Below are 24,319 nucleotides of genomic sequence, written 5' to 3' on the forward strand. Positions count from 1 at the left end.
TCGCTTTTGACATTATTAAGATCTAAAAGGTTTGTGATGAGTAAAAATTTTATTTCGAATTACAAAATTGATTCGATCCTATATATAGAAAGGAGAGAGAACACTAAAATCGATCGTGTTAATTTAATTGATTTAAAAAGAGCAATATAAAGCATTTTGAGAGAACGGAACAAAAACTGTTCGATAAATATAAATTATTCGTTAATCATAGGAGATATAAAAGAACGCAAAACGACCTGACGTGGCAGTCACATAATGGACAGGTAGAAAAATAGAAAAGATTAAGGAGAGAGGAAAGAGAGAGGGAAAGGAAGGACGCAGAAACCGTGCTTTGTCGAGGAGAGACGCTCGCGTGGCGAATCCGACAGACGGTTTCGGTTGCACATAGCAGCGATGCCATATAATGGCATTGCCATTTTGCAGACGCTTACGGCACGTTGCGACGCATGGAGGGGGACAGGTGGGGATGATCGTTGGCAAATCCGCGCCGCTTGAGTGCGATCGGTTGAATAGTACGGCACGCTCGGCCAGGTTATCCCCCCATCTATCCCCTCCACACCGCGTGACACGCCGTGAGCGTCCGAGAAATGGCATCACTTCACTTTCAGACCCGAAGATGTGAAAGAAGAAAGGGGAGGGGGGAGGGGGGGGATCGGCGACGCGGGAGCTGCGTGCGGTAAGAAGTGGGATTGGTGGGAATAGAATGGGAATAGAACGAGGGGAAACGACGAATCGCGGTGAATCGCGCCGGCGACCGGTGGCGAGAGAGTAGCCGCGTTCGTCGTTCCTCGTCGTCGTATATAGGGTGTACATACCGTGCGTTCCGAGTGACCGACGGCACTCCACGCCGCCGGAGTCGAGCCGCCCGGAGGGAAAGAGCGTCGCCGTGACACAGCGTTTGATGTTGCATTTCCGTGACGTTCCCTCCGCGCGTCCGTGAGAAAGACGCACACCGCGGTGAGAACAGGGAGGTGAACGCGGGGTAGAACACGAGGAGGGTAAAGGCGCGTCGCCGGAAAACGCGAAGCGTCATCGTGATCGTCGTCGTGTCCCGCCGTTGTCGTCGCCGTCCCCGTCGGTGCCGAGAAGCGGACTCGCCGGAGTATGGCGTCGGACGAGGAGATGGAGGAAAACTACGCGGGTAAGTGCGTGCGAGTTTGTGTACCATGCGAGCGAGAGTGCACGCACCCGGGGTGTCCGCACGAGCCGTTGGTGTACATACATACATACGTATATATGTGTATGTTACAGCGCTCGCGGGACGCGCGCTTTTTGCTCCCATCAATGGCTGCCGTGCCGTGTCAATCACACTCCGATGCCCCACGCCGGTTTCCACCAGTTTCCACAGGTCTCCTCGCATTCCCTCGTGTCCCCGGAGTCCTCCTCGTATTGCATCCTTCGTACTTTCGTCAAGAACGTGGCTTCGACGACCACACGCGCGCACCGTGGAAATTGATCTCTCCCCGGAGAAAAAGAGGACGGCGATATAAGTGACACCGAGCGTGCACATGGTGTGTGCGTTCCGTCTCTGTCTCTCTTTCTCTGTACGTGTCCGGCGTTAGCAACTCTCTCGATCAAATCGCGTTCTCGTGTTTACTGTTCTGCTTGTCAGCGCATTTCTCTCATCAACAGAGGAATTGGAATTTCGTTGGCGAAAAATAGGGGGTGAGAGAGGGGGGCGGGGTGGGGGGAATGTACGTTTCGACAATACGCATATAGAAAGCGACTTTTTTGTTCCCTAGTTCCGAATCTTTGCATTTATTTGTTTACTTCGATCTCTGCGGCGCTCGATTTCTGATTTATCACGCGTATCCCGTCGGGGAACGCGCTCGTCGCGTTCGCGCGCTTGCGTAATCACAATTATAATACTCATTAGATGAGTTATGGAACATTGGGAGTTAACAAAAATCGAACGCAGCCATGGTCGTTGATTTGCAAATCTAACATGGTTGCACGGCGGCCGTGCACTCGTGGTAAGCGGTAATGACCGACGAGCAAGACTCGACACAGCGACATAAGTATATATATATATCTCTCTCTCCGTTTCAATCGTCTTCGTGATCTCGCGATGGAATAAACGCTCTCGCTGTGAGGACTCGGCCGCGCCGATCGTTCGTGTATAAACTGACATCGCGAGGTTGACACATCTCGAGATATTCTCCGAAAATCTCGAGCACACCCCGCGAACGGTTCTCCCGACCGAGGGGGGCATAATTGCATTTGCGCCATGTTACGACGCGTCCGCGCGAAAGAAGGAAAAAAAAAAAAAAAAAACCAAGTTATGGATCCGCGTTTCACGTACACACACGCGCCGCGTCATTGTGTGCGACGTGTGCACGCACGCAGGTGGACACGTACACGCGCGCGACAGCCGGCGTCTAACCTCCGCCGTTTGGCGTCGCAGTGGCCTGCAATAAAGGTTCGCGGGAGTGAACGGGTTTCGCGTTCGGATCCCACGTCCTTCGGTGGAATCGTATAAAGCCGGCGGACGGAAATTAAGCGTGCCGACGTAGCGCGCGCGCGCGCGCGCGCGTTTAACGCAACGCGCGCGTGTGTATGTGTGTGCGTGGCGTACGCGCGCCCGTATGTCAAATGTATGTAGCGTACGTATGGCCCTATTAAAGAAAATGGCGGATGTACACTCGCGGATGAGGCACTCGCGGAACGTTGATTAGTACAAAATTTCGTTCCCCGTACCGTTCGCGAGGAAGTGAAGTCTCGTCCGGCACCGTCCTCGCCGCGGCCGCCAATCGTGGATCGTGAATCTCGTGCAGAAACTCGTCGCCCTCGCCTCTCGTTCACCTTTGCATCGATATACCTTCGCCAGATTCTCGCCCGCGCTCGCCGTGTATACATAATTAAGGACACCGCGTCGCGCAGCGCGATTGATTCGGTCGTTGCCGCGTACCTTTGCGAGCTGAGCTTCCTTCGCCGACGATTTACGAGTGAAATTCAAATCTAATCGAGTTATATTTCTGTACTCCGATACCCTTTGTTTAATCCATTTCTCAAATTATCGTTCGTAACTTAGTTGGAAAATTTACGGCTCGACTAAAGAATTTGGATCGTGATTCGTAAGGTAAAAAAAAATATGTAGTAATATGTAGAGAAGAAATTGTTGCATATTTATGGAAAAGAAATTGATGAAATTCGAGTAAATACTGATATTTGTTGAAAGTAAAAAACTTCAATTTATTACATTACTCGATGTATATATTGTTGCTCTTAGAAAACAACCAATTTAATGACTTCTATTTTTATCTTTGTAAAATGTTTTTTACATAGGTGCTAATACAATACAGAACAGTGATATCAGTCACTAAAGCCTATATTTTGTAATAAGCTGTCATCTAAAAGTTTTAAATCGTAAGAAAACCAATCGTAGTTAATTATTCTTTTCACATTGGACTATATAAAAAAACCTGTAATTCTTAACAATGATGCCAATGTTATATTGTCACTGTACAGTTTTTAGTAAGTTTTTATATATAGTAAAAAAAAACTGCATAGCGACAGTACAACATCACTAACAGTACAACTGACACTGTTGAGAGTTATAAAATAGGAGCCTAAAAAAGATAGAAGAGATTTTACAGCGATAAATTTGAACATAAACGTGTCTTTCAGGAGAGGATGACATGGACGAAACTGGAGGACAAGTATCAAATGTTGGCCAGCAAGTAGATGGATCTTCTGATGCTGAAGAATCTCAGAGACTAGTAAGTTTTACATTTTATGATACTTAATAATGCTTACAAGTGACTTGAATTAAATCCTGATTAACTTGTTAACTCAATTGGCATAATTGCTTAAGATTAAATGTTTCTAATGATTAATTTAATTTTAGAGTTTTACTCATATTAAGAAAATGGTGCTGTTTAACGTAATTAAAGTATGGTCAAAGTTTCTTTTATAATTTATAACCACAAGTGTTATATATGCTTTCATCTTTTATTTTTGTAACAATATCTTGTTAATAATCTGAATACTTTAGTATTTAATATCCAGAAGTTTGAAACATAAAAATGATTCTTTACAGGAAGAAGATGATGATTACGAGCCAGAAGAGCGAAAAAAGAAGAAGGGGAAAAAGCGAAAAGCACGTAGTGAAGATAAAAAAGGAAAGAAAAAGAAGAAAAAGAAAAAATCCGATTCTGGAGATGTAAGGAAATGCTATTGCACAATATATGTTTGCTTGGTTTGTAAAATATCTTCATAGAATTTAGTTGGAATAATATGGTTCATACTTAATAGAGACTGACAGAAGTGACAAGCTAACTTTTGTGCATTTTATTTGCAGTGCAAATACATATTTGTACTTTATCGTATTTTATCTCCTAGAAATAATATTGTGTAATGAATATAAGCTCAGTACGCATCTTTAGGCGATTTTATTAATTATGAATATCAAATACTTTCGGATTTTCCCAGTATTTTAGCTATAATTTCATAAAGAATTTCACACAATTATAATAAGCACTGTAATTCAGCTTTGACCGTAAATGGCTTTATTCTTCTAGTTTATTATTGTTTATAAAGAATTTCGTCATTGACTAAATTCTCCACAGTCCCTTGTTAATCCTTAATGTTTTACATGAAATTTTAGGAAAGTGATTTCGGTGGCGGTGAAGTGGGTGGTGATGCGGCTGGTGAAGATAGCGACTATGCAGTCAACAGAAAAAGCAGAAAATCGTCGTCTAGAAAATCCTCCAGTCATAATACATCGACCACTCAGAGCCAAGAACCTACAACAGGCATGCCCACGATTGAAGAAGTGTGCAATACATTTGGTTTAACAGATGTACAAATTGAATATTCCGACGCTGATTTCCAAAATTTAACAACATACAAGCTCTTTCAACAACATGTCAGACCGCTCTTAGCAAAAGAAAATCCAAAAGTGTGTGCATTTTTATATATCAATAACTTGTACAATATAATAGTTATCAGTTATTATTATATTTACTTAAATAATTTGTTCTCGTATGATTAGGTTCCGATGTCAAAACTTATGATGTTGGTGGCAGCCAAGTGGCGCGATTTCTCCGAATTAAATCCACATACGCAACCAGATGCAGATGTGTCATCCACAAATGTGGATGATGATAGTAGAAATGCTAGAACTAATCGTAGTGGTGCTATGCAAGAAGCCGAAGATGAGGAGGAAGATGATGAGGACAGTGACAGAAAGAGAAAATCGCGAGGTTCGAGAGCGAAAAAAGGGAAGAAAGCGTCGAAAGTACCAACACTTAAGATTAAGCTTGGAAAACGTAAACGAGGCAGTTCGGTATGTGTTTTGTTTCTTATTTGATTATATTTCTCTCTAAAGATTCGATTTTTAAATTTAATTAAATTATTTAGGACGAAGAAGCAGAAGGTAGTGCTGCTGGTTCTGCGGCGGATTCGGACATGGAGTTTGAGCAAATGTTAGCTGATGCAGAGGAAACTCCTGGTGCTGAGGGTAACAAAGGCAATGTTGAAGAGAGTGGGGTAGAACCTCCAGCTGAACCACCAGTTCGAAGAAAGGCGAAAACCAAAATTGGCAATAAGACTAAGAAAAAGAAGAAGACGAAGACAACTTCCAAGTTCCCGGATGGAGAGGAAGGTCTCCAGGTAGAGTTAAGCAGCATCTGCTTATGCGTTCATTGTTGTTTTAAACGTGCTTGCGATCATAGACTATCACATAATAGTTATTCTCATACTGAAAGCTTGAAAATTTATAATTTGCTAGTCGCGCGCGCGCGTGCGCGACGCATGTCTAATCATTGTGCTTGTTAATATTATCATAGCTACGATTCTTTTTATAATTTCTATTTAAATATTTACATGTAAATCTTTTTGATATAAGGCTATCTCATTGATAATTGGTTGATAGCTAACGGGATAAATTTCTAAATTTCATTGAGAGAATATAACGCTTTTCGATAAAATTTAAAGGTAAAAACATATTATGTATGTGCAAGTGAATATTTAGAGAACTTCAAGAACGCATATGCTACGTTGACTTACTCTGCCTTAAAATAATTATAAACATTTCTTCCTTTTGCAATGTTTAAAGCTGCATAATCATCTTAACATTGCAATATGCTTAATTATACATCATATCTTAATTTCGTTAATACATCTTGCATTATCATGTAAATTATTCTATTATGATTAAAATGAAATAATTATTTTCCAAATTTCTTTTTGCTTTCTATAGACTGACCACCAGGATTATTGTGAAGTATGTCAACAAGGCGGTGAAATCATATTGTGCGACACTTGTCCCAGAGCATACCATTTAGTGTGCTTAGAGCCTGAAATGGAGGAAACACCAGAAGGAAAATGGAGTTGTGCTCATTGCGAAGGAGAAGGTATTGCAGGTACCCATGTCCTCCCATACCACAGCCTTGAATCTCCTTATCCCTTTCTAAAACTCTCTGCTTATCATTCAGCAAACGACAACTATAGTTATGTTTGTACTATCAGGCGCAGCAGAAGACGACGATGAACATATGGAATTCTGTAGAGTATGCAAGGATGGTGGAGAATTATTATGCTGTGACAGTTGTACGAGTGCGTATCACACGCATTGTCTAAATCCTCCTCTATCAGAAATTCCTGATGGCGATTGGAAATGTCCTAGATGTTCTTGCCCACCATTAAGAGGAAGAGGTATGTCATTACAAACATGATATGTCTCTTTAATAATTTTATATTGATTTATTGTGTAATATTAAAAGTAGAGAGAATGACTATACATAAATATGTAGTCTCTTAGTAATAAAATTTATTTTTTAGTGGCAAAAATATTAACTTGGAAATGGAAAGAGTGCTCAGATACTCCATCGGAGGAACCCTCTACGAGTAAAGCTGCACCTAAACAAAGAAAAATGCGTGAATTCTTTGTTAAATGGGCCGATATGTCGTACTGGCATTGCGGTTGGATAACAGAATTACAACTCGACGTTTTTCACCCTCTTATGTACAGGTACAAATCTTTGCAACAATAATAATATTCGTGTAATTTTATATATATATATATATATACATACTGTACATGGTACATTGTTGTGTGATTAGGAATTATTATCGTAAATATGATATGGATGAACCACCTAAGTTGGAGGAACCATTGGATGAAAGTGATTCGCGTGTGAAGCGTTTGAAAGAACAAGATGGTGCCACTAACAGGGACGAGTATAATTTGGAAGAACGTTTCTATCGTTATGGTGTACGTCCAGAGTGGCTGGTGGTTCACAGGGTGATCAATCATCGGTTGCAAAGAGATGGCAGAGCTACGTATCTTGTGAAGTGGCGAGAACTCGGTTACGATCAGGCTACGTGGGAAGATGAACATGAGGACATCCCTGGTTTGAAACAAGCCATAGAATACTACCTCGATCTCAGAGCCGCCAATTGTTGCGATGTTAGTTCGTCACGTAAAGGGAAGAAAGGTAAGAGAGATACACATTTCATTCGCGCGCAAAATGTTTTGTGCTTTTGTAAAAGAAATAAAATGCAATTTAGGTAAAGGCAAGAAATCAAAAACACGCGAGTTGATTGATGATGAAGAAAGGACCCCGAAACGATATACACCACCACCGGATAAACCTACAACAGATCTCAAAAAGAAGTATGAAAGACAGCCAGAGTATTTGGATCAGACTGGAATGCAATTGCATCATTATCAATTAGAGGTAAGTTTGTGGAGCAGATTTAAATTCTATTTTCTCTCTCTAAAATTTCTATTTGCATTATATTTTTACAATCTTAATTTATAGGGTTTAAATTGGTTGAGATACTCATGGGGCCAAGGCATAGACACGATTTTGGCCGATGAAATGGGTTTGGGAAAAACTATTCAAACCATAACATTTTTATATTCTTTGTACAAAGAAGGCCACTGTAAAGGACCCTTTTTGGTCTCCGTTCCCTTGTCTACTATCATTAATTGGGAACGTGAATTCGAGACTTGGGCACCTGACTTTTATTGTGTTACTTATGTAGGTTGGTATCGTCGACTATTTTACGAAAATTTATTACGTGCATTTAAAACATGTATATTAATAGTAAAATATTTTTCTCTTTATTTAGGTGACAAAGACAGCCGTATTGTGATTCGTGAAAATGAATTGTCATTTGAAGAAGGTGCCGTGCGCAGCGGACGCGCTTCTAAAATTCGATCGTCTTCGATTAAGTTTAACGTTTTGCTTACAAGTTATGAACTCATCTCTATAGATTCGGCATGTTTAGGCTCTATTGATTGGGCTGTTTTAGTTGTGGATGAAGCTCACAGATTGAAGTCTAATCAATCGAAATTCTTTAGATTACTTGCTTCCTACAATATTGCATATAAACTTTTACTAACTGGTACTCCACTACAAAATAATTTGGAGGAATTGTTCCATTTATTGAATTTCTTATGCCGTGACAAATTCAATGATTTAGCAGCGTTCCAAAATGAATTTGCTGATATTTCAAAGGAAGAGCAAGTTAAGAAACTACACGAAATGCTTGGTCCGCATATGTTGCGAAGATTGAAAGCTGATGTATTGAAGGTAATTTTTCCTTATATTACTACAGTATATGAAATTTTACAATCTAAATCGTATCATGTTTCCTAATTAGCGTATTATATTGGCGTTATAAAAAACAATCACATTTCTTTATAGAACATGCCTAGCAAATCTGAATTTATTGTACGTGTCGAATTATCGCCGATGCAGAAAAAATATTACAAATACATATTGACGAGGAACTTTGAAGCTCTTAATCCGAAGGGAGGTGGTCAGCAAGTATCATTGTTGAATATAATGATGGATCTCAAGAAATGCTGCAATCACCCGTACTTGTTCCCCGCTGCATCACAAGAAGCACCGACTGGACCAAACGGAAGTTATGAGACATCGGCTCTAATTAAAGCAGCTGGAAAATTGGTTTTATTAAGTAAAATGTTGAAGAAATTACGTGATGATGGACATCGAGTTCTCATATTCTCTCAAATGACTAAGATGTTAGATATCCTTGAAGATTATTTGGAGGGTGAAGGATATAAATATGAAAGAATAGACGGTAACATAACGGGTGCACAACGTCAAGAAGCTATCGATAGATTTAACGCTCCTGGCAAGTATTTTCGAGATTAGTTCACATATTTTTTTTATTTTATAAGATACTTTTTCCTATTTTTTAAAATTAAAGTTTTTAAATAAGATAAATTGATTTTTATTTTTGATTAATTATATAATGAAATACAGAAAAAGACAAATATTTTTATCTACTTTTTAACGAAAAATTCGTTCACAGGTGCACAACAGTTCGTTTTCTTGCTTTCTACGCGTGCTGGTGGTTTAGGTATTAACTTAGCAACGGCAGATACTGTGATTATTTACGATTCCGACTGGAATCCACACAACGATATCCAAGCGTTCAGCAGAGCTCATAGGATAGGTCAAGCTAACAAAGTTATGATCTATCGATTCGTCACGCGTAATTCTGTGGAAGAAAGAGTAACACAAGTAGCTAAACGCAAGATGATGCTCACTCATTTGGTTGTACGACCAGGCATGGGCGGTAAAGGCGCCAATTTCAGTAAACAAGAGCTTGATGATATTTTACGTTTTGGTAAGCTTCCTAAGCTTTTTTAATTACATTGCTATTAATCAATAAGCTGATGAAATAGTTTGATTATTGAGTTTATTGCTATCCAACAATTTTTTCAAGCAATTATTTATCCTAGTATAATTACGATAAATTTAATGATAAATTTATTTCTAGGTACGGAGGAATTATTCAAGGAAGAAGAGGGTAAGGAAGACGAAGCTATACATTACGATGATAAGGCTGTTGCCGAATTATTGGACAGAAGTAAAGAGGGTATTGAACAGAAAGAGAATTGGGCTAACGAGTACTTAAGTTCCTTCAAGGTTGCATCGTACGTAACAAAGGAAGGTGAAACAGAGGAAGAAGCAGATACAGAGATAATTAAGCAAGAAGCGGAGAATACAGATCCAGCGTATTGGATCAAGCTGCTTAGACATCATTACGAGCAGCAACAGGAAGATATCGCTAGAACACTTGGAAAAGGTTTGTTTCCATTGAAATAAGTGCACACACATGCTAATAACTATTAAATATTTGAATTCTTACTCATACATATATTTTCATACATATCTAATTAATTGTAGGCAAACGAGTACGAAAACAAGTTAATTACACGGATGGTGGTGTAACTGGCGACCAAGGCGCAAGAGATGACCAACCTTGGCAGGAGAATTTGTCAGATTATAATAGTGACTTTAGCGCGCCTAGTGATGACGATAAAGAGGATGATGACTTCGATGAGAAGGGTGACGGTGACTTGTTATCTCGCAGAAGCAGACGGAGATTGGAAAGACGCGATGAAAAGGATAGACCTCTACCACCTCTACTTGCCAGAGTAAATGGAAATATCGAGGTTTGTTTTTAAATAAATTATATGATTACGTATATTTATTGGTGTAGTAAAAAGAAATCCATTATTTTTCCAATAGATAGCTTTAGTAATCTGTATCTCGTGTTGTATAAGTGCGATCGGGTTATTCTTGATGGCGTTAGAAAGATAAGATTTCGTACTAAAACAACTTCTCAGACAGTTTTGTGATTGCTTGACTCAGTATTGTTTGAGCGCGCGTCAAAGATGGACACCAGCAAAGAGAAAATACGCCATATTTTACAGTTTTTTTTCGATAAAGGTGAAAACGCAAGCCAGGCGGCTGAAAATGTGAATAGTGTTTAAGATCCTGATACTTTAACAGCCAATCACTCGCAATTTTGGTTTCGTCGATTCCGTTCCGGTAATTTTGATGTCAAAGATGCACCACGTTCTGAAAGGCCAATTGTCGAAAATGTCGATAAAATAATGGAAATTGTCGAGTCCGGCCGTCATATAAGCACTATTTCGATTGCCCAGGAGCTAAATATTGCACAAAAAACCGTTTGGAACCACTTGAATAAGGCTGGATACAAAAAGAAGCTCGATGTATGGGTGCCACACTAATTAACGCAAAAAAACCTCGTGAACCGAATTTCCATCTGCGAATCGCTGCTGAATCGCAACAAAATCAACCCTTTTCTGAAGCGGATGGTGGCTGGTGATGAAAAGTGGGTCACTTACGACAACGTCAAGTGAAAACGGTCGTGGTCGAATCGCGGTGAGCCGGCGCAAACGGTAGCCAAGCCAGGATTGACGGTCAGGGAGGTTTTGCTGTGTGTTTGGTGGGATTGGCAGGGAATCATCTATTATGAGCTGCTCCCCTACGGCCAAACTCTTAATTCGGACCTGTACTGTCAACAATTGGACCGTCTGAAGGAAGCAATCGCCCAGCGTTGGTCAATAGGAGAGGAATTGTGTTCCATCAGGACAATGCAAGGCCACACACATCGATAGTGACTCGCCAGAGCTTGGTTGGGAGGTTCTTATGCATCCGCCTTATAGTCTGGACCTGGCTCCAAGTGATTACCATCTGTTCCTGTCTATGGCGAATGATTTTGCTGGTGAAAAATTCACCTCAAGAGAAGCTTGTGAAAATCGATTGTCCCAGTTTTTTACCAATAGGGACGAGGGTTTCTATGAGAGAGGCATAATGGAATTACCTTCAAAATGGCAACAAATTATCGAACAAAACTGGGCATACTTGACCTAAATCGAATCATTCTAACTATACTAAATAAAGCCTTCAATTTCATGCAAAAATAATGGATTTCTTTTTACTGCATCACTTTTGAAAATTTTAAATAAAATTAAGAAAACCGAAAAGAAAAAAAAACAATGAATTGCGAACGAGACAGTCGAAATAACTCAACTTTCAAAAACCTTATGATTTAAAAATACTATAATAAAATAATTTTTACTTAAAATAAGAGCTTTATTTATTATATATAATATTTTTGTACATGCTTTTATATATATAAATGCAATTATGCGTTATGGAATGCCGCCTCAAGATGCTTTCAACTCTCAATGGCAAGTCAATGGCAATTTGTAAGATTATTATTGTCTTTTACAATTTTTTTTTAATAAATGATATGTTGATGCTGTATTAGCACCAAAATTAACATTTTTGCTTTTTTTACACTATGTATTATACAAATTCTTTTTTATTGAAACTTTAGGTTGGTGCGCGACCTGCGTGGCAAATCCGAGAAGAATTTCAAAGCCTATGTTTCTCTTTTCATGAGACACCTCTGCGAACCAGGTGCTGATAATGCAGAAACATTCGCTGATGGTGTTCCACGAGAAGGTCTCAGTCGGCAGCATGTATTAACGAGAATCGGTGTTATGTCTCTGATTAGGAAGAAGGTATAGTTATTAAATACGTTAAATTACTATCTCGCTCCACAGTGTTACAAATTACAACAATATAATTATTGAAAAATACTATACATATGGTATTATAGGTACAGGAATTTGAACACATCAATGGCTATTATTCAATGCCAGAGATGATTCGTAAACCAGTAGAACCTGTGAAAGTCGGAGAGGGAGTTGGCGATGCAGCGACAGGTACTAGTAGCACTAGTGCTACTCCTGCTACTTCGAATGCTCCTAGTCCTAGTCCCGTTGCTACACCAACTCCGACTTCTGGTGCAAGTAACGAGACTACCAAAGCTAATTCTGATTCAGCTGAAGTTAAGGAATGTAAGGATGAATCAAAAGATAAAGAGGTTGGTATTGGATAGTTTTTTATTATTGTTTATTTGCTTAACGTGAAAATGCTTTAAGTTATCACTTCTCATAAATATATTAATAAATAATCATTTATTTTAGAGTGGTGATGCAAAAGACTCAAAGGAAGATTCGAAGAATTCTAAAGAAGAGGAGGAATCAAGTTCCGAGAAAGATAAGGAAAAGGAGGATTCTAAAAAAGAAGAAAAAGATTCTGAATTGGAGAACACAGACAAGGAGAAAGAGAAATCTGATGTAAAAGATGACAAAGTATCGAAACATGATGATAAAGTGGAGAGTAGTGAGAATAAGAAATCTGAACCAGAAGAAGATGTTGTTATCGTTAAAGATGATGAAGAAGAAGTTGAAAAACGAGAAGTATGTATGCATGCAGGATTGTAAAAAGATCTATTTACGTTTAATCAGCTTAATTCATATTGATTTAATTAGATTTCGTTTGTTTTTTTCAATGCAAAATATAAAGAAAAAAACGGTCTAAATCGAGCGGTAATAAGATTTTTTTATAAAATAAATTTCTAGTTTATAATGTTAATACCACATAAAAATAAAAAATAATATAAAAATAATATCAAACGTTTCGGAAACTCACGGATCTTTCTTCAGCGATTCTTATCAATATTACAATGTCATAGAGATGAAAACATAATCTTATGGCCTAAGCGGCATGATGTGGTACAATTTGTTGGAAAAAATTGGTTTTCCTGTTTTTGTGTGAATGTGGAAATTGTGTAATAAAATATTTGAAAACAGGAGCATCTTTACATATTCGTTTGATTCTGTTAAGCACAAGTGTTACAATATTTCATTTCATTGATTTATCATATTGATTTTTTTTCTAGGAAAAGGATAACAAAGAAAAAGATACCAAGGACTGTGATCAAGAAGTGATGAAACCTAAACGTAAATTCATGTTTAATATAGCTGATGGTGGTTTTACGGAATTGCACACGCTTTGGCTAAACGAAGAAAAAGCTGCTGCGCCAGGTCGCGAATACGATATTTGGCATCGTCGACACGATTACTGGCTTTTGGCTGGAATTGTAACGCATGGTTATGGGCGTTGGCAGGATATTCAAAATGATATTCGGTAATAGAAACTTTATAAGTTACAACATATCATTGTGTTTAGATGCTCATTTATCAGAAGTGTCAAAGGGTTTGCGAGTTATCACCGTGTTGTTGCTAATGCCAAACGTTTCATGAATTTTGTCGTTTACTCTATCAAAGCGAGGGGCGCACTGATAATCAATGCATTCTTGGCCCTGATAAAATGAACAAGATTCAGGAAACGTTGTCATTAGCGATGAATCACGATACGGCAATAATCTGCAAATCCTTTAGCATCTATCAAGAAAATATCTGACAACCTCAAAAATATGCATATTTATCCTTGTAACTCTAAACCCTCTAGTTTTTCATTATTTGGCTAATTTATGATTAAGTTTAACTTGATGTTTTACTCAATAAACTTCATTCGTGACATAATTGAAAAGCCCGTTGAATAAAACATCAGGTTAAGTCTAATCACAAGTAATTTAGATAATGAAAAACCGGACCTAAATTATAGAATAAAAGTGTTGATTGTAGTTTTGATGTTATGATGTGACAATATATTAAAATATTGTATAATTATTATAATTCAAAATTTTTTTATTTCTTCTTCTATTAAATTATTATGTGCATTATAGATTTGCAATTATCAATGAACCATTCAAGATGGACATGGGAAAAGGAAACTTTTTGGAGATAAAGAATAAATTTCTAGCGAGACGTTTTAAACTTTTGGAACAAGCTCTGGTAATCGAAGAACAGTTGAGACGAGCTGCCTACTTGAATCTCACACAGGATCCTAATCATCCTGCCATGAGTCTTAATGCACGATTCGCTGAGGTTGAATGTCTTGCTGAATCCCATCAACATCTTAGCAAGGAGAGCCTCGCCGGTAACAAACCGGCGAATGCTGTGCTGCATAAGGTTGGTTCAATAAAATTTATATATTTTTTATGTACGAATAAATTTTCCAACGTTAAGATGTCAATGATCTAAACGTGTTCTTTTTTGTTTTATAGGTGTTGAATCAATTGGAAGAATTATTGTCTGATATGAAATCAGATGTGAGTCGTTTACCAGCAACTCTGGCTCGCATTCCACCAGTCGCTCAGAGACTTCAGATGTCGGAGAGGTCAATATTAAGTCGTTTGGCGGCTACGGCACCCGGTGCCACTAGTTCTCAGACTGGACAGGCTGCGTTACTGGCTCAACAGTTCCCGGCCGGTTTCTCCGGTGGACAATTGCCAGCCACCTTTGCGGGTGCTGTTAATTTCGGGAATTTTAGACCACAATACTCAGTTCCGGGACAACCACCGCAAGGCTTTACAGGTTCGTGATAAAATAACACGATAAAGAAAGTGTGATAGTTATCCTCTCTTTGTAATAATATTGTTAATTACATATCATAATTTCTACATATTATAATTTGATACAATACAATTTTTATAACAAGATATTGTGTCTTACAGCCTGAATGTTAAGTGTTGGATCACAGTGGCTCAAACATGAACTCAAAATAGCGCAAATTGAACTGTCGCGAGAATCGTTTGCGCTGTAACATTATTTTTCGTAAATTACAGTTTTTAGCTGAATTTTTCTAGAAAAAGGATACGAAGAGATTTCCAAGTGAAAACGTAATATTTTACAAATCGAGTTGCATTACTTCTGTATTTATTACGTGTACATTCGGCATCTAGATTCAAGATTTCACATTCTCTGTATTTATACATGCGTTCTTCATAGGTAATATCGACATAGATTATTTTCTTAAGTTTTTTAAGGATTTGATTTACATCCTTCTAGCTCTTAATGTGTATTGCACGTAGAAACATAAAACGAATACATTATTTACTTAAGTCTATTTAAGACCTTTTAGTTTATAATATCAAACTTCTCCATGTCGTCACTTTTAAGGTGCTCTAATTCAAACACAATTTATTACTTGTAACTTATTCACGAAATTTGCGACAATAGGTTACGCGTGAGCGGCAAACTTTTAGAATATCCATACTTTAAGGCCTGCGGTTTATTTCGAATTGTATGTTCACTATGATGAACAACGGCAATCACTTTATGCGTCAAGACTGACATTTGGACAATGTAACTAAGAAACTGCTGCATAATGCACTTATTGTAATGCATGGGTTGTAAAATTTCGATACGCGCTACGGATTTTTTAATAATTTTTCATTTTTTAATTTAATTGTTAAGAAATTGGATATTTCCCTTATTCTTTCGACAAGAACAAAAAATAAGGATCATCATGTAAAGTAGATTCTCTTTTTATTTTTTATTTTTGATGGCATTTTTTATTACTTATAAAAGAATGAACCATTTTTATTGTTGCATTAAAAGAACAAACTTTCTTTATACTTATTAAGATTGCATTATATTAAGATAAGGGACAAAATATGCATTTCGAAAACTAATATAGACTGCTGTCTTTATTCTATGTGTGAACGTATGATATCAATAATGTATTTCTGTATATGATGATTTGATTTAGCTTATTTATAAAAAAAAGTACGATTTTCTGATTACAATTATGTATGTTAGAATTGTGTAAATTTTTTGAGACATTTGTGCCCCATGCATTACTGTAGAGTGAACTAATGTAATCATAACAAGATATTGACGATCTTAACTATTGTTCAGTCTTTTTTACCCCATTTTGAAAACCAGAATCACTTTAAAATTTTCGTTAACAAATTTGCCAAAAAAATTCTTTGGCATAAGTTTGCAAAATCGGTTTAGAGTTTAGCTATGGAATTTGAAAGACAATTTGAGGAAAAGCCGATGGGAGTGAATGGAATATTATTAAAAAGAAAAAAAAAGATTCGTGTATGTACTAGATCTACTGAAATAAATTAATAATTAGAATTGGATATGTATAATATATTTATCCTCAAGCTTGTAGTGTAATATTTAATATAAGCAGTCATTTAGAAAATGGAGATACATCTTTTGAATGAATACATATAAAATTAATACAAAGAGATTATGCGTGGAGAATTTTTTTATTTTTGTAATTTCTGTGATACAAATTTTTTAAATATTAGTGCTATATATATATATATATATATAACAGCTATAGTTATATATATATATAATTGTCTTTGTTAAGTGCTGTTTACAATATAATATAACTAATCATTTTTAGAATCTTCTTTGTTAATTTTCAAGATTTGAAAAATTTTTTAAAGTTTAGAGGATTCTTGAAATTTTTTAGATGATACATTTTTGGCAATCATGTTCTTACTAATGCGCACATTCGCACAAATAATTAAAGTGTAATAACAATTAAAGTGAGGTTAATTGTTATTATTTATATATATTACGGTATATCTCTGTGTTGGATGTGGTGATGACTGCACACACAAAAGAATTTTACAGTTTGCGTCGTGTGTGAATATATGTATACTTATTTTACAAAGAATTTATATAATATAATAAATCATTATTTAAAAAATCGAAGATTACACGTTTATCGATTAGCGATAACATCGGTGTTTTTATAGCGTGTGACTTTGCAAATTTCCATCAAATGGTAATTATCAAAACTTTTGGTATTTGAAGAGAAACGCAATGCTGTTTTATCCACTCGATATGTCTCTATAAATATATAGTAGTATCTACTCCATCTACTTGCGTCGTCGTTTCGAGTCTCGGGGGGTTGAGCAGAACTGAAGAAGCAAAGACGTAGACAACGTTTCTCGATCGTGTATCAAGAAGTGTATAAATAAGGGGGGGGTATTTTGAAACTCATATTTATCTCATATTTATCTCCTTCCATCTCATATTTATCTCCTCTTCTGTTTGCGCAACATTGCGGTCGTATTCGTACAATTTCAGTTCATTCCGGTCGATTACGATAATGGCAACTCCAAAAGTATGGGCGAAAATACAACCTCTAGAGAGCCCTGTTAATTTATTGGATATTACGACGGAACAATTGGCTGCGAGCATGCAGGAGAGGTAAATATTGCTTGCGACAAGTCCAGTTAACTTTATCAAAGATTTTTTCGTGTAAGTAGAAACTTCACAAAATTCTGAACTGTCCATTAATAAATTTAAATATTGTAATATATATCGTAAAAACTTGGTAACTTTCCTATGAAACATGTACGAGACGTGATCTTCATTTAATATTATAAAAATAAAACGTTAAAACATTACAAGTTGGTGCCAAAACACCTTTTAGAGATGGAATTAGACCATTTGTACCATGCAATTATTGTGTCTGAAGTCACTTTTATATTACAAGGGAATTGAAGAAATGTTTTGACAAGGATAACGTAAACTTAATGGATAAGACGCTGGGAGAAACATACGATGTAAGTGACACTGGCAACGATGAAGTCATAGCATATTTGTTACAAACTCAATTTAGTCGCGAGTATGACACGATGTTGAAGCGCACAGAAGAGAAGTTTAATCGTGACTCAAAAGGTGACAAAAAAACATGTCAATTTCCTTGTTTGTATCATTATTTCAAGTTATTCCTTCTTATTTCAGTGAGCATCTCACTTAGTAATTACCGTAGCTCTTTGTACAATATCAAGGATGATGATAATAATGCAGATTTTAACATAGATGACAGTAACAGGGATTTCGATCGGTTTGTTGTGAGTACTGTATAATGTTATAAATGCAATTCATAAGATATATGCATGCAAATTAGAAACTGCATAGATTAATTTGTTTATATTAACAATGTATTGATAATACATTGTTGTTTCAGAGTATAGAAAAAGAGTATGCTTCGATACCACGTTGCGGTTACAAGAAGATGGGAAAAGATTCTAAGATTGTTACAAAGCATGACATCTTAATGTCTTCCAGGATTAATGCTTGTCGGTTATTACAATTCCCACCAGGAATTCATACTGGAGACACTGGTGGTTTTGATGTCAAACTAAACAACAAAGTGTACAACACCTTGCGCGCTCACTGCCATGCGCAATACTCCAAGGAGAGGGCAAAAGTCTCACCAAAATCAAAAACTCATCCGAAATAGAATGTCAACACCTGATTTTTCTTCCTAAAGCAGTATTCTGTACTTCGTTTATGCCTGGTATATATAATATATCCCTTGGTATCTTATTTCACTAAAATTACGTTAATAAATCAATTTTAAATTATTTGAAAATTATTTCGTATAATGTAATTAACTAATATCGATTTCCTATTTTAATAATAGAAAACATTTATCGATCGCTCATAATCACTAATAACGTACAGAATTCTGTGTCCATAATCTCCTGCAATTGTTACATTTATGCCTAATTATTGTAAATACATCAGGATACTTGCATGACATGATGAATTTGTACATATAATTCAGTTAAATGTACATTTATATATAGATATATAAAATTCGAAAAATCTTGCAACTGGGAACATTAGTCAGAAATAAAATATACATATCCTTTATAAAAAAAAAATATATATATATCATAGCAACATAAAAAACAGAATTTATCGGATGCAAGATAGGAAATAATTACGTAAAGTTGTGAAACGGACAATGTTGCTATTGTTCTATAAGTAAACATGACTCATATGAATAATCAGTAAAAGAATCAATTCTTTTTTTTTGTATAGCACGCCTAATTGTTTATTAAACATACTATTAGGTATGCTATACATTTTTTTTTCGTTAAATCAAAATGTTATTGATTCAAATATTCAGTAAAAAAAAACATTTTTCTATCAAAATCTATGTGGAATTTATTAATTCTCTTGATATCAATTCTTATTCTGGATCACGAAAGTATCAAACGAATACACTTGCTATCAATAATGAACTGATTACAGAATAAACATGTATTAAAAAAAGTTTTGCTTCCCCTCTCCTTATATATATTTAATTATATTGGACAAATTTGGTGTATGTCACAGGGAAATAAATAAACGGATAAATTTACAGAAGTGTGTAAAAGACAGATGTATCCAAGCGTCAAAATTCATCTGTAAAATGTACGTATTACTTTATATATATATATATATGTGTGTGTGTGTGTGTGTGTGTGTGTGTGTGTGTGTGTGTGTGTGTATATATATATATATATATGACACCGTTTAGTATCAGTGTCAGAAGATATAAAAGAAATTATTGTACATTTTTTTACGAGATCGGTTTGTTACACAAAAAAATTTTAATATATTCCTATCTATATATCATTTCCATTTTTAAATATACGAAATGCATTTTTCAATAAATGCGGTGGTCAAAATACCGATTGTTAATTTAAATAAACTGCATGTATAGACACATCTTTTTCCCCCCCTTCTTTTGATTCCTATCTTTTGGTATATTTCGTGTAATCATATTTTTCATCCAGTAAAGTATATTTCACATAAAGTACTAGAATGTATCAAATATATGTGTGTGTGTGTGTGTGTGTGTGTGTGTGCGTGTGCGTGCGTGCGTGTGCGTGTATATATGCTGTATGCGTGTATATATGTGTGTGTGTGTATCTGGTGTGTATACACTGCATAAGCTTGTATCCCTTGACAAGTGTCTTTCATGACAGTATCATTTTTCCGATGGAATGATACTAGAACTTCAAGAATGTCATCGAAATATTCATCGTAATTAGTCGTCTAGATCGTTAACGTGAAGAACCTCTCTGTGAGTTAAACCTGCATTCGATAGAGTCAAAATGTCTTTACAAGGATAGAGGACTCTTCTCGGATAACTCGTTGTTATCTCGAAACTCGCTGGAGAATCTGGTTGGCTGAATATCCAGTAATAAACATCCTAAAAAAAATCTTATTTTTATTTGTATATATCATTATTTTGCTAAGTCAATAATAATAAATGGCATGTAATTGCATGTGTACAATGCTGATTAAGAGAATATATTTCTCAATTTATACTTATATCTTAACACATACACATGTACAAATAAGCGAAGATTATATTTGATCAAAGCAGTCTTGTTACTTGATATTTTTAATTTTTAATATTTTTATGAATTTTACAATGCCCACTTCAAAAAAATAACGAGTCGATTATATATCGATTTCGAAACAGTCTTAAACTGAAGTTGGAATAACTAAAGTCTACTTAAATTGGAAATTATAAAATTTACACAAAAATATATATCTACATATTATTCGGCATCAAGATGATTTTGATCGAATATAACCTTCATTTATTTGTGTCGAATATTTCTTGGTCGATTTTCACTTACTACTATCTATGTTTATAATTGTTTATACTGATTACCTCGACTGTATCAGTCATAAGAAATCTTCTTTTCATCGTTCTCTCTCCAAGTTTGATTTGAAGGTGACATGCATTGGGATTAGATGGTTCCGGTTCGAGGGGCACTTTGTCAATAGTTAATTCTTTCTCAAGGCGTATGCGTTGAATTTCCAACTCCTGAGCGTTTAATTCTTCCTTTTCTCGGGCCTCTTGCTCCTCACGTGCTCTTCGTTCCTCCTCTCTCCTGCGATCCTTCTCCTGATCCGCACGTAATGACTCTTCATAAGCGCGATCCTGTTGTTGTCGAAGTGATTGCGCCGCGCTACGTTCTGCCCTAAAATAAAACACATATATCAGTAAATATTCAAAGATAACTTTTAATTACTGTCATCTATTTCTTTCTCGTTTCTCTTGCAAAGATTGAGATATTTACAAATTTTACGAACCTTTCTCGACGTGCTTGGATAAGATTGATTTCATTACGTTCTATGATTGTTTGCAATCGCGACATTAAATCAGAAGAAGATGGCGCACCTTCCAATCTATAACAGAAAAAATAAGTTTATCAATTCAATTTTAAATATTGAAGAGCTATACAAATATTTGTTTCAAAGTATGCAGATAGATTAGCCTTACGTACCGACCGACTATTGTCATTCTATTGTCCTTTAGTACAATAAGTGCTAGGAAGGGATATGAACCTGATTTAAGCGCTTCTGCGACTTTATAACCCTCTCCGGATTTTACATTACATGCCCAGAACAAAGTATGTATGTTTATATATCTTATCACTTCAGGATCAAACAATGTATTTCTGGAAAAAAAAAACGCATTTCTTATGTAGGATTCATACCACTGTACGAGATCCGATATGTAACGTTTGATATTCAATAGAATTTGTTTTTTGGAGGCAAAATAAAGCTGTAAATAGAACTAAATTCTTTTATTGGATATGATGTCGTCAGATATGATGCACAATATAAATCCATCTTTATTGTATGTATATATTTTGTATATGTATATGTATAGGTAGAGTCCACTTAGAGAGAGTGGACAGTGTCGATATTGTCCTAGTTACCTGCTGTACAATATCAACATTGCTCGACCTAATTGAGCAATGTTGACACAGCTTGGACAATGCAGACACTTTCCACTTGTAGACTTTGCCCACAATATATATACTATCTATTAGAATCCTAAGATTACCTGCACCATTGGTCAACCTCCTGCGCTTCATCTTTATGCAGATATACCAAGAGAAATCTTAATTCTTGTTTCGCGTCTGAAAGAGCTTGACTGTAGGAGCCCTGATAAAATACTGGATGAATATTACCATATCGCTCCTCATAAGATCTAATAAAGCTGACTACATCTTCCACTGGATCAGAGGACACTTGAAAGACATTATTTATTTGCTTTAATTAGCACATAAATCATAAATTTATATGTATGCGATATATTACAAAGATAACAATTATCAAAATTAATTTTAATTTGCAGTCAGCAAATTATCTTATAAGATTTTAATTAAATCTTGCATATATGTGCTATATAGCATAAGTAGAAAAATTTGCTTCGAAACATTTATTTTAGACATAATTATAAAATACCCTGTATAAATGTCTTTGTTAATTTTTAAGAAAAGAAATTAATTCATAATAGAATAGATGGTTTGTTAATGTACACTACTTACCAGGTCTAACATTTCTTTTAAATATTGCAAAAAGTAATTGCAGGATACTGCTCACTAGATTATAACACATGGAAAAAATATAGGATAAGAAACCACCACCTCCACCAGAGCTTCCAGGATAGCTAAAATAAATTCTTGAACTACTATCATCTACAACTTGGGGTGGGCGGGCGTGTGAATCCTGTGCATACATAGATGGCCTGCCTTCATATAAATTTAATTGCTCCTATAACACAGAGAAACATTTTGAATGATACAAATTGGAGACTTTGTCTGTTTTGTATCATGTTTACATAAGGCATTTATATCAACAATATAGAAAATCATTAATGATAAATAAGTAAGCAGTTTGTCATAAATAGAAAAACGATATAATTTTATCCACAGTTAATCATTTTGGATAATGTTTAATATATAGTAAAAGTTAGGAGTCTTAAAATGTTGGACTAGGCTCCATATGACTTTACTATGACCAAAAGAGATAATTCAAAGATCAGTTTTTATAAAATATGGATGATCCTTATTTCAATATCGTTTTAAGCAATATTTTAAGATGTTATATCAATGTAAATATCGATCATAAAACCATATTCATTACTAAAAAGAAAAAACAGAGCCATATTACCATCTTAAGATAGAAATCAAAATAAGAACCCATTATGAATATTCAATAGTCTATCCTTTCACTCATTGTCAGAGTAAAGTTTCAGAACGCAGTCGTGTGAGAATAAATTAAGAGATATAAAAGAAAAATAATATACTTGAACTGCCACTTCCAAATTCCAATTGTGCCTCTGCAAAACGTCTCTGCATACCGAGAGATCTTCAATGCCGGTGAGATCCTGCAGATTATTACGTGAAATCATTCACAATATCGGAGTAATGCACGTAACTATAAGATAAGGAACGAGCGAGATTGTACCTGGAACTGCAGTACTTTTTCGGTTTGATCGCCGCTCAGCTCCCCCAAGGCGAGGTCTGCCATTGCGACGTTATTTGTCCGATAAATAGAGAGAACGAGATGTTTGAAAATCCGGTTATCGTACCCGTAGTTACATCGAACTCATCAGCTGATGTAAGGATCGCAAACACGACGTAGGTTATAACGCGAGGTCGTAATCATTTGGATACGTAAGTCTCCGGCGGGAGTTAACCTCCAGCGTTGTTCAAGTCGAGCGGCGAAGTCTCCCGAGTCGTCACGACGCGATTTGCCTCATTTCTCTGCTGTATACACGATGTTTTTCGATGTCATGGCTCACTACGGTAAAACTTACACTTTAAGATCATCTCATGCACACAGTCATGCGACTCCGAAAAAGGCGACGTCGACAACAACCAACGGTCGGTATCACAGACATCTATACTATCAGAGAGAAACCTGAGAGCGGCCATGGCGGCCTTTTTCCTGTAATGCTTTAGGGTGCAATCACATGAAGTCAGAAATAGTATTGAAGAAATAGTATTCTAGTATAAAGTAATTAGGTTTGTATAATAATTATTTAAATAAATTTGGGTAATTATACAGAATCACTCGAGCATCTTAAAAATCGATCAAATTAGGCTTATTCGACGCGTTTTTGCATGAAACGAAAGAATCTGGCAGAAATAAGCGTCGCTCTGCCCTACGAACCGAGATATTTAATGTTAAAGT

The 24,319-nt window shown here is 36.1% G+C and overlaps 3 protein-coding genes across 3 annotated transcripts; 2 read left to right on the forward strand and 1 right to left on the reverse strand.

The window, feature by feature from the left end:
* Positions 1-644: 644 nt before the first annotated feature.
* Positions 645-15,099, forward strand: Mi-2 (chromodomain-helicase-DNA-binding protein Mi-2 homolog). Its single transcript, XM_018549887.1, has 25 exons — positions 645-1,141; positions 3,628-3,719; positions 4,040-4,162; positions 4,607-4,900; positions 4,994-5,287; positions 5,362-5,613; positions 6,203-6,365; positions 6,472-6,657; positions 6,784-6,973; positions 7,066-7,439; positions 7,513-7,682; positions 7,767-7,992; positions 8,080-8,543; positions 8,658-9,111; positions 9,292-9,609; positions 9,763-10,071; positions 10,173-10,445; positions 11,129-11,152; positions 11,929-11,989; positions 12,139-12,325; positions 12,424-12,690; positions 12,794-13,069; positions 13,552-13,799; positions 14,401-14,686; positions 14,782-15,099. The coding sequence occupies exons 1-25, from the start codon at positions 1,105-1,107 to the stop codon at positions 15,097-15,099; spliced, it is 5,886 nt and encodes a 1,961-aa protein (XP_018405389.1). The 5' UTR covers positions 645-1,104.
* A 2,157-nt stretch (positions 15,100-17,256) lies between these two features.
* Positions 17,257-19,919, forward strand: LOC108781795 (serine/threonine-protein kinase RIO3). Its single transcript, XM_018549877.1, has 5 exons — positions 17,257-17,737; positions 18,027-18,211; positions 18,278-18,387; positions 18,504-18,836; positions 19,664-19,919. The coding sequence occupies exons 1-4, from the start codon at positions 17,637-17,639 to the stop codon at positions 18,777-18,779; spliced, it is 672 nt and encodes a 223-aa protein (XP_018405379.1). The 5' UTR covers positions 17,257-17,636; the 3' UTR covers positions 18,780-18,836; positions 19,664-19,919.
* A 266-nt stretch (positions 19,920-20,185) lies between these two features.
* Faf2 (Fas-associated factor 2) lies at positions 20,186-23,951 on the reverse strand. Its single transcript, XM_018549873.1, has 8 exons — positions 23,591-23,951; positions 23,430-23,510; positions 22,669-22,894; positions 22,182-22,368; positions 21,616-21,789; positions 21,422-21,517; positions 20,997-21,309; positions 20,186-20,525 (listed from the first exon to the last, which is right to left on the reverse strand). The coding sequence occupies exons 1-8, from the start codon at positions 23,651-23,653 to the stop codon at positions 20,361-20,363; spliced, it is 1,305 nt and encodes a 434-aa protein (XP_018405375.1). The 5' UTR covers positions 23,654-23,951; the 3' UTR covers positions 20,186-20,360.
* Positions 23,952-24,319: the final 368 nt, after the last annotated feature.

This window comes from Cyphomyrmex costatus, unplaced genomic scaffold (genome assembly GCF_001594065.2).
Source record: "Cyphomyrmex costatus isolate MS0001 unplaced genomic scaffold, Ccosl1.0 scaffold908, whole genome shotgun sequence".
Taxonomy (NCBI): domain Eukaryota; kingdom Metazoa; phylum Arthropoda; class Insecta; order Hymenoptera; family Formicidae; genus Cyphomyrmex; species Cyphomyrmex costatus.